Below are 11,228 nucleotides of genomic sequence, written 5' to 3'. Positions count from 1 at the left end.
CCTGATGGGAGGACCCCCTGAGACCACGAGTTCCATGCCAAACTGGGCAACATAGCAAGATGCCATCTCTAAAAAATAATAATTAAAAAAAAAGTTTTAGAGCTTAAAGAAACTTCAGTTCTGAAAGTGCTTACGTAAAAAATGTTGTTTTTGTGACTGCACTACAGGGTCCCCATTCATTGTATGTAAATCAGCCAACAGAATACTTGACTATATCAATCCTATAAAAGCAAAAGTAGAAAGACAGTGAAATACGGAGACTAGCAAAAAATGAAGGACAACCTCAAATATAATGTGAAGAACACTGTGACAGAGAAATGAATGGGTGGATTGTCACGTTCTTTAATTCCCATAGTTGAGAATGCTAGATGGTTCTAGAGCATCTGGAGGATTAGCTTGGGGAGCCCCTAGACATGCCTCCAGGGCTGTTTGGGTGGGCCTAGCTTTCTTTTTTTTTTTTTTCCTGAGACGGAGTCTCCTCTGTCTCCCAGGCTGGGGTGCAGTGGCACGATCTTGGCTCACTGCAAGCTCCGCCTCCCAGGTTCACGCCATTCTCCCGCCTCAGCCTCCCGAGTAGCTGGGACTACAGGCGCCCGCCACCACGCCCGGCTAATTTTTTGTATTTTTTATTAGAGACGGGGTTTCACAGTGTTAGCCAGGATGGTCTTGATCTCCTGACCTTGTGATCCACCCGCCTCGGCCTCCCAAAGTGCTGGGATTACAGGCGTGAGCCACTGTGCCCGGCCCGGGCCTAGCTTTCTTAAGAATCCCTTCCCTCCCAGCCAGGCACAGTGGCTCACTCCTGTAATCCCAGCACTTTGGGAGGCCGAGGAGGGCAGATCACAAGGTGAGGAGATCGAGATCATCCTGGCTAACACGGTGAAACCCTGTCTCTACCTAAAGTACAAAAAATTAGCTGGGCGTGGTGGCGGGTGCCTGAAGTCCCAGCTACTCGGGAGGCCGAGGCGGGAGAATGGCGTGAACCCAGGAGGTGGAGCTTGCAGTGAGACAAAATCATGCCACTGCACTCCAGCCTGGGTGATAGTACAAGACCCCATCTCCAAAAAAAAAAATCCCTTCCCTCCTATCCCATCCCAAATCCACCACCCAATTATCTTCCTATCTTAGAAATTATAGTGTGTGTGAAGATTAAAGAAGGAAATCAACTTTAGGAATAAAAGGAATGCATCTATAAGGATTACTATCAGAATCCTTGTTCCTATCTTGCCACACATACTGGCAAGCAGGCTGGCCTTGGGTAGACATAAAAAGCAGGGTTCTCACCTAGTTAAGGTCCTTCGGGAATCAAACTCTACAGACGTGGATGGCGTGGACCCCGAGGGTGCTGGAGGTTGCAGGGCAGAGAATCTGTTTAAACTGGAAGCACTTGACCGTAAGGCATCTACATATGTCAAGGATTTAGAAAAAAATACAAATCACATGACTAAAACGCAAATAATCAGTCATCTGCATCCCTGGGTGAGGCCTGAGACCAGGCATTCCTAAGAAGCTTAGGTGATGCCAATCTCCTGGTCCCTCTACCATATTCTGAGAAGCAAAGTGTTAGAAGGAATTTGCATGTAACAGAGAGTTTAATTTATTACAGCCATTTGTTCCTTTAAGAACATAGTAAACGGGTGGGAGTGGCAAATAGAGGAAGAAGGCAAGCAAAAACAGAACAAAACTTTAACAAAGCTAACCAACACAAATGCTTCAATCTCATGTGTGTACAAATATGCACGTGGGTTTTACTGAATAATGACATGTTTTAAAATTTAAAGAAAAAAGGCTGAAATTACTTAGTAGAAGGGACATATGGGAAGTAGGTTAACATTGAACTTTTTTGTTCTTTCCATTGGGCTTCCTCAGTTAATAGGATGTGTTCGTGATGATCCAAACATCTTTGGTCTTCAGGTCAAATCTCTCAAAATCTGATTTTCAAAAAAGATTTTGAACAATATTTCTTTATTCTTTTATAACTCCCTAAAATTACAGTAAATGCACCTGCATATTAAGATTCTTTCCTCAACATAATGAGTTTCCCTTTTAATTTGAGGTCCCAGTAGTTTCTCTAGCTATATTAAATTTGTCAACAACTACAAAAAGGAACCTAAAAAATTAAGGTCTTAGCGGCTGAGTGTGGCTCACAACTGTAATTCCAGCACTCAGGAGGCCAAGGTGGGAGGATCACTGGAGCCCAGGAGTGCAAGACTAGCCTAGACAACACAGTGAGACTCCATCTCTACAAAAAAAAAAAAAAAAATCAGTCAGGTGTGATGGCGTGTGCCGGCAGTCCCAGCTACTCAGGAGACTGAGGCAGGAAGATTGCTTGAACCTAGGTGGTTGAGGCTGTGGTGAGCTGTGATCATGCTACTACCTTCCAGCCTGGGTGACACAGTGGGATCCAATCTCAAAAAAATAAATACATAAAATAAAAATAAATCAATAAACAAAGGTCTTAATTAGCCTAAATGAATGAACTGAAATTTGTTTTTAAAATGCTTAAAATTATTTAAGGATCCTGAGAAAGGATCTATGTTGAAAGGAAAGGGCTACCAATAAAATTTTAGGCATGATTAGTCTACACATCTTTCCCTAAAACCATCATTCAATGACTATGGGAATGTGCTGTGAGGCGAATGCTAACAAGCCACCGCCAGGTTTGAGGAGGGACACTGCACACTTACCAGTCTCGCTTGCCTTTGCTCCACCACTGCTGCCTTTTCCCCAGCTGCCTAGCTGTGCTTTAGGTACCAGCTGAATTTTTTCATCAATTGTAGGCTGTAACATAAGGGACCACAAGTCAGTTATAGGAAATATTCTAGAAGAATAGTTTTTCTTTTATTTTTTTTCTTCTTCAGTGAAGTAGAACCAATTTTAGCAACAAAAAAATTGTTTGGAATGCCAATTTAATAGAAACAGAAATTGGAGCTGTTCTCATTAAACTGGGATCCATGTGGCCCCTGAAGCACTTCCTTGGACTCCAGTTTCCATAAAATACTGTTTGGTCTAGAGAATGCATCCAGGTCCTCCTATTTAAGATGGTTTATGAATTTGCTAACTGTAATAAGCAGTTTCTAATCATTCTTCTTGTACACTACCCATTAATTTTAAAAAGAAAAAAATACAAATACCACAAAATTAATTCATTAGTGTCTTTACATGACTGTCAGAACACAGATCAACAGACACAAAAATTTCATGTTGGGGCTAGAGACAGGCAGTGGGATGTGAGTATTCAACAAAGAATAAGAAGACAGACATTGGAATGTTAGGCAGTGAGCGTAGGAAGTTAAGGTGCCTGATATCTCATGTTTAATCTTCCAAGCACACCTTTACTACAAGTGAAATAAGATTACGCTGTATGCACTATGTTATTATAAAATAAATATAACATAAAAGCTGTAATGCAGCTCTTTGTAAAAAAGATATTTCTATGTTCTGACAGCTCATAATATGTTGCTATGCTATATAATGTGCTTTCACACAAACCTCTCCCAATTAACAATAAATATGTTTAATAGTTTTGTTCTAGGATACTCATGTATAGTACCTCCAGTATAACTATCTGAATACACAAAGTTTATTAACAATTTACATACTTAAAAATATTAAGGTAGTAATGTTGGAGATTTGATACCAGCATTGTTTTTATAGTATCCAAGCACGGAAAGTATAATATTTAAAAATACAAATGTTGTTATTAAATACTGACACATTTTTCAAAATGCTGGAGGACTTCTTTAAACATAAACTTTTGGTTAAAACTGTCTCTAGATGGAAATGGAGATAGGTAAGACTCAAACTGTATTCAGCAATGGAATTCTTGCTCTGAGATATAAACAACTAGAAGAAAGTACCAGAATCTTGGAGAAAAGGATCTTAGCTAATTACATTATTAAGAGATATCCAGAGGGAGAATTTTCTATCATGAAGCAAAGCTTCGACAAAACTGTGAGGTGCAAATGACATAGCCCATTTTATTCCAATTTTCTTAAAGATTTTTCTTAATACTTCTTGTCAGTTATCTTCTTTCATGTGGTATTTTCACATTAGTTTTGATTGTCTTCAGTATTTTGCTAGCAGGGTGCCAATTTTCAGAACTATGGAAAGTATAAGGATCAAACTAGACTTGCAAATGATTTGGAAAACCCACTGGACTTTAGAAGTTTCCACTCTTATCATATTTAATACTGCTTTCTCTACATTCTCCGAAGTTCTTCATTCTACTTACATGATCAACTTTTACTGCTGAAAATACCTGCTAGAGAGTTTTTTCCTCTTACTGCCCACAGACTCTCAAAAGAGAGGAAAGCAGTCTATTAAATCCTTACTACAGAATGATTTCTAGTAGGCCCTCTGTGGTTTCCTTTAGGCCTTGAATAAGGCAAAGCTTTCATGGTAAGGTTTAAACAGGTGATTGCTTTTTTCCCCAGAGCTATGGATACATTGTGTAAAAGCCTGCAATTGACTTAGGCTTCTAAAATATCTTTATTACCTCTCGTATATTAAGCATCTTATGTCTAAGAAGTAATCTAGTCTCTCCCTCTTTAATAAACCCTTACAGAAGCAGAAATGAGTATGTAGAATACACTGATCAATAGCAATTTGAAGAAAAATGCATTAAAAAATAACCACCCCATGGATTTGCAATATTGCTGTTTTACATAAATAAGTACTTTTGAGACTCGTGTTTTGCAACTATTGTAAATTGTGTGTGTGTGTGTTTAATATCAAAGGCATCAAAGCAGAGTGTCAATTGTACTTTAAATGTCAGACTCACCTTAGTGATTTTTAGGAATTTTGAGGGGTCCAGTACCCGACTGTTCTTGGCCCCTTGTACAGTGTTCCACCCACCTTCATCCACTCTCTGGACACCTGCAAGGAGAACAGAGTGTCAGTCTCTCATCTGTCTCAAGTCAGTTGGACACTGAAAGAGTGAGCAATATTTTCATCAAAACCAAGAAGAAAGACAACAGAGGCTGTTAAAGCATTGATGACAGTATCTTTAATCCCACGGCAGGAAAATATATGCAGAAGCACGGCTTATTTTGTCTCACCCATGAAACATTACTGACCTACAAACAAACAACTGACACAAATGAATATCTGGTGCTGGAGAAGGCAGGGCCAAATCCAGTATTCACAGAATTAATGACTAGAACACTTTGGGAGAAGTCAGATGGAAATTATTTATTCTAAAGTATATTGTATTTAATGGGGTCAAATGACAGAAGTATGCTTTGATTATTTCCCAAACCTGCTTCTCCAACATTTCAGCTGGTCAGGCGGAAAACCTTGACTCCTCTTTCACACTTCATATCCAATTTTTGTCAGTAAACCTTGTCAGTTAAACCTATACAATACATTCAGAATCTACTAACAACATTAGCAGTTTTGTTTAAGCCACCAACACCCCTTTCCTAGATTACTGTAGAGACCTGTTTTGGCCTTCCTGCTTCTACCTTCAGCTGTGCTCATCATGGCAGCCAGTGTGATCCTAGTAAAGTACAAGATTCTGCCACTTTTTTGTTCAAAACACTTCTGATATCTTTCTATCTCATTCAGAGAAAAAGAGAAGATTCCTTACAAATGGTCTCTAAATAATCTGGCTCCTGTTGCCTCTCAGTCCCCATCTTCTACCACTCTCCCAGTCAGGCCCTTCTTAGGTTCAGCTGCACTGGCCCCCTTGCTGTTCCTTGAAAATGCTGCTTCAGGGTCTTTGTACTTACTATTCCCTTTGCCTAAAAGTCTCTTTCCCCACATTTCCACATGATTTAACACCCTCACTTGCTTCAGGTCTTTGCTCAAACAATACCAACTTTTATAGTTTCCCTAATTTTCCTATTTAAAACTGCACCCTACTCGCCAAGATTTGCACTCCCTAGTCCCTTCTCCTTGCTTTTTCTACAAATTTATTTGACAAATGACATATTTTATTTAAGTATTTATTATTTATTGTCTTCTCTCTCCCCTCTACCATAAGATGTAAGCCACATGATGGAAAGGACTTTGTGTGCCTTTTTAAGTGACAGACAATAAATACTTGCTGAATGAATTAATAAATTGAAAGATCACCTGTCTATCCAAAAGCTTTTCTGGTCCTAACATACTTCTTGATTTTCTCTGTGCTATCTGATATTACTGATCATAAACAGACTTGCTTCTTCCTTGTTTCTATGACACTTGTATCTTAGTCCTTTCTCTCCACTTGCTCTTATCTGTCACTTTTCCAAGGGTTCTTTTCTTCCTTTAGTCGTATGTGAATACCCTCCATGAATTAGGCTTTGATATCTACTCCTTTTCCCTCTCAATCTGGTTCAATGATAAATAAAAGTTATTACCCAAAAGGCACTGCAGTAGGTACTAGAGTGAGGAAGGTAAGTGTGGTATCTCAAGAAACCTGAAACTAAATTTTCTTCTCTGCAGAATTCATCTCTCCTAACAATTTCACTATAAGCTCTACTGTGTCTGTGACAATAACTAATGGTTACGAAGTATTTACTATCAGCCAGAAAATTATCATTTCCCTCTGAAAAAGGTTTTCTTTTCCAGTGTTCCTAAACTTAGTAAATGGGCTATTGTCCCAGGTTTAAAATGCCTTCTATTTCATCTTTCACTTTTTTTGCATGTCTCTTTCTTTTTACTTATTTATTTATTTATTTTTTGAGATGTAGTCTCACTCTGTTCACCAGGCTGGACTGCAGTGGTGCAATTGCGGCTCACTGCAACCTCCAACTCCTGGGTTCAAGTGATTCTCCTGCCTCAGCCTCCTGAGTATCTGGGACTACAGGCACACACCACTATGTCTAGCAAACTTTTTAGTAGAGATGGGGTTTCACCATGTTGGTCAGGCTGGTCTCAAACTCCTGACCACAAATGATCCACCAACCTCAGCCTCCCAAAGTGCTGGGATTACAGGCATGAGCCACCATGCCCAGCCTGCTACAAAGTGCCCCTTTCTTAAATAAAGTTTTCTTTCAGCTTTCTGTCTCTCTTCTTTTCCTCTAAATTTTAACACTTAATGGAGAATACATTTCATAATTGATACTATCTTCTATTTGCTTAACAAATGTTCCTCTTTTGCTTGTCAAAAGTTTTGCCTTACCAGATAAACTGTACACTTTGAGAGGGAAGTAACTACATTTTCCACTTCTTTTTCTAGTCTCACCAATTCTGAATATATAGAAGATGCTCAATAAAGTCTTACTGCTTACTGGCTTTTAAGTAGTGAAAGAAATCATGCTTTGTTCCTGCATTCTCTACTTTTACTCAATAACTTTACTCTTCAGGTGAAACTGCTTCACCTAACAATCACCACTCTATTCTTTAGGCAATTCTTTCTGATCTCATTTTACACCTATAAACAGATAATTTTTAATATGTATTCGTGAAACTTCCAAGTTCTCTAAACCCTGGTGGATTCTGGCCTCACCTGGTCTTCTCTTCTCTTTGGTCATGAGCTGCTGGACCTTCCTTTGCTCTTCTTGTTCTTCTATTTTAGCTTCTTTGTGAATCTGTTCGATAGTTTTAGGCCCTTGATCTGCTCTTCGAGATACCCAATTGCACTATGAAAGTAGAAAATAAGGTTATCTGCCAGATAACTGAAAATTTTTTAAAATTTAAAAATTTGTAATTTTTACTAGTGGAAAAGTACAAAATACCTACAAAAGCTGTATTATGGTAGTTTCTCAAGTATCTTATAGATGACACTATGAGCAGTTTAGGATTAGAGCTAAAGAATTAAAATCTTCTCAATCAAACCTGACCAACTGTATACTACATATTCCAACAGCCAGTGGATACAAAGAACAGCGTGAAAGACGGCCCAAATTTATTATTATATTTTTAAGCATGGCATATATTTCTCTGTGGACTAAACAGATTTTATCTGTATCAGTATTTTGTACATTTGAAAGGAGGAGAGAAAAGTAAAAATGACGAGGATTTCTTGGCCTTGCCTTAATCTGTGGGATTACTACTCAGATCATACCACACTCCATAGGGGTTCTAAGTCAAGGATGACTCCTGCTTTTCTTTCTCCAATATCATGGTTTTGATATTCTACACAAAGGTCCACACCACTCTGCCCTTTGGTTATCCCCTGTATTAAGGACAAAATAAGTTGTCACTTTATAATTATACTTCTCCCTTCTCTCCCTAGCAACAGTCCCAAAATCTGATATACATAGAAGTGGCTGATAACATGGGTGGAGACATTTTTTGTATTTATTTATATTAGCTAGAGGCAAGAATGGGAAACAGGTTTAAATCAGAATGCAAATTCTGATCAACTAGTGGTGGCTTTCGTAATATGAAGGATCGTAAGATCACATCTAGTCTCAGCAAGATAAAGAATCATCATCAATGCTATCTGGCCTGGGTAGATAGAATTAAGAGGTAGGGCTTTGTTCACTTTCTCTAGTGATGTAGTATATTCCCTGTCGGAGTGAAACTTACAAAAGAGTAACTCCCTGTAGGAGTTAAACTTAAAAAAGAGAAAAGTAGTAGTAACAAAAACAGCACCTGGTAAGATAAATGAGAAAAAAAAAAAAAAAACGAAACAAAAACAGCAGCAGAATAGCAGGGTCACAGGAAAAACGAAAGAGAAGAAAACACCAATATCTGAGCTGGGCACCTTACATAATTATTCCACTGACTCTTTACAACAAATCTACAAGGCAGGCAACATCCTCATTTTAGAGATTAAAAATGTAAGGCTCAGAGAGTTAAATGTATTTACTGTAGAGATGAGACTTGCTGATTATTTAGCTTACAAAGACTAAATTTAATTGAATTTAAATTTCAATGGAGTTTGAATTCAGAATGGCTGATTACAAAATTGCAAGTGGCTGGGCACAGTGGCTCACTCCTGTAATCCCAGCACTTTGGGAGGCTTGAGGTCAGGAGTTCCAGACCAGCTTGGCCAACAGCGTGAAACCCCATCTCCACTAAAATTACAAAAATTGCCCAGGTGTGAGGACATGTGCCGGTAATCCCAGCTACTTGGGAGGCTGAGGCAGTAGAATCACCTGAACCTGGGAGGCGGAGGTTGCAGTGAGCTGACACTGAGCCACTGCACTCCAGTCTGGGCGACAGAGTGAGACTCTGTCTCAAAAAAACAAAACAAACAAACAAACAAAAAAAACCAAAGCAAAAACAAAATATGGTTTGATAATTGGAGTAAGGAGAAGCAGCACGTAACTGGCAATAGCACTTCTGTCGTTCCTCAGAACTCTCCCACTGAAAGTTTGCCAATTCAAGTTCTGAAAGTCCTGAAGCAAAAGCACTGACTTTATACATGTATACAACAGGACATCCTTCCCCAGTCCAATTCCTTTAAAGAGACTGGACCAGTAAGCGTATTATTTTTTTTTCCCACTCACCAGCCTTAGGTCTATTACATCTTGAAGCATGAACCGAATCCTAGATGAGGTTTTTCTTTCTTTCACAATTTTCTCCATCTGATTAAAGTACTGGTCCATACGTGGCTGCAAGAGACAAAATCATTAGTACTCCTGTCTGAAAAACTTAAATATAATTTTCCCATGTTACAGTTATTTATTTATGTAGTTACCTATTTATTTTCTTAGAGATGGGGTCTCACTCTGTTGCCCAGGATGGAGTGCAGTGGCACAATCACAGCTCACTGCAGCTTAGACCTCTCAGGCTCAACCGATCCCACCTCAGCCTCTAGAGTAGCTGGGACTACAGGAACATGCCACCACGCCTGGCTAATCTTTTAAGTTTTTGTAGAGATGGGGTCTCATTATGTTGCTGAGGCTGGTCTTGAACTCCCGGGCTCAAGTGATCCTCCAGCCTTGGCCTCTCAAAGTGCTGGAATTTCAGGCATTAGTCACTGCGTCCAGCCCATGTAGTTTTTAAAATGGTCTAGGAATATCAATTTATAGCAAAAATATAATGTGGTAGAATTTTTATTTATTTTTTTTTAGACAGGGTCTTGTTCTGTCACCCAGTTGTGAGTGCAGTGGGTCAATTGTGGCTCACTGCAGCCTCAATCTTCTGGGCTTAAGTCATCCTTCCGCCTCAGCTTCCCAAGTAGCTGGGACCACAGGCATACGCCACTACACTTAGCTAAATTTTTCTGTGTGTATGATTTTTTTGAGATATGAAATCTCACTATGTTACCCAGGTTGGTCTCAAACGGCTGAGCTCAAGCAATCCTTCTGCCTGCCTCAGCCTCCCAAAGTATTAGGATTATGAGTCACTCTGCCTGGCCATGTGGTAGAATTTTTAGTTGTTCATATGACCACCTAAAATAAAGACTACATTTTTCTAGGCTCCTGGCAGCTGGCTTTGGTGATGTGATTAATTACAGGCACTAATATAAATGGAAATGTTATGCTATAGCTTCCTATGGCCTTCCTAAAGAGATCCAAGGGGCTAGGCATAGTGACTCATACCTGTAATCCTAGCAGTTAGGGAGGCCAAGGCAAGAGGATTGCTTGAAGCCAGGAGTATAAGACCAGCCTGGGCAACTAAGTGAGAGCCCTCATCTCTACAAAAAGTAAAAAAAAAAAAGGAAAAAAAATTGAGTGACAGGGCAAGACCCTGTTACTTTTTTGTTTTTGAGAGGGAGTTTCGCTCCTGTTGTCCAGGCTGGAGTGTGATGGCTCACTGCAACCTCCACCTCCCAGGTTCAGGCAATTCTCCTGTCTCAGCCTCCCGAGGAGCTGGGATTACGTGCATGCGCCACCACGCCTGGCTAATTTTGTATTTTTAGTAGAGACGGGGTTTCTCTATGTTGGTCAGACTGGTCACGAACTCCCAACCTCAGGATTTGCCCGCCTCAGCCTCCCAAAGTGCTGGGATTACAAGCGTGAGCCACCGTGCCCGGCCGACCCTGTTACTTAAAAAAAAAAAGTGAGAGAGAGAAAGAGAGAGAAAGAGAGAGAGAGAGACAGAGAGAGGTGGTTGTGTCTTTTGCCCCTTTTCCTACCTTCTCTGGTGAGAATGATTAGGACAAGGGTTACACTTTAGGAGTCACAGAATGTTAAGCTGAAAAGACTTACCTCTGAACTTTGTTTACATAAATAAGAAATAAACCTCAATCCTGTATAAACCACTGGGTTTTCTGTCACAGCTAAGCATAATCCTAGCTGAATTAGATGTTACGGAGCATTTCTGACATTATTTCTTTGAAGCATTTCTAATTTCTATAACCCTTAAACAATACATATTATTATAGTATTTTTTTTTTTTTTTTT

The 11,228-nt window shown here is 39.6% G+C and overlaps 1 protein-coding gene across 2 annotated transcripts in view; it reads right to left on the bottom strand.

The window, feature by feature from the left end:
• The window catches only part of EIF4G3 (eukaryotic translation initiation factor 4 gamma, 3), a 374,612-nt gene that overhangs the window by 43,592 nt on the left and 319,792 nt on the right, over positions 1–11,228 (bottom strand). For both annotated transcript variants that reach the window (XM_011933977.1, XM_011933978.1), the window contains 5 exons: positions 9,387–9,491; positions 7,436–7,568; positions 4,784–4,878; positions 2,688–2,781; positions 1,285–1,402 (listed from right to left, as the gene is read on the bottom strand). In XM_011933977.1, the coding sequence (XP_011789367.1) occupies positions 1,285–1,402; positions 2,688–2,781; positions 4,784–4,878; positions 7,436–7,568; positions 9,387–9,491 (545 nt within the window). The remainder of the gene's footprint in view (positions 1–1,284; positions 1,403–2,687; positions 2,782–4,783; positions 4,879–7,435; positions 7,569–9,386; positions 9,492–11,228) is intronic.

Source organism: Colobus angolensis, unplaced genomic scaffold (assembly GCF_000951035.1).
Source record: "Colobus angolensis palliatus isolate OR3802 unplaced genomic scaffold, Cang.pa_1.0 Scaffold130, whole genome shotgun sequence".
NCBI lineage: Eukaryota > Metazoa > Chordata > Mammalia > Primates > Cercopithecidae > Colobus > Colobus angolensis.
The sequence above is the reverse complement of the archived record's forward strand: the minus strand, read 5'-3'. Positions and strand labels throughout refer to the sequence as shown.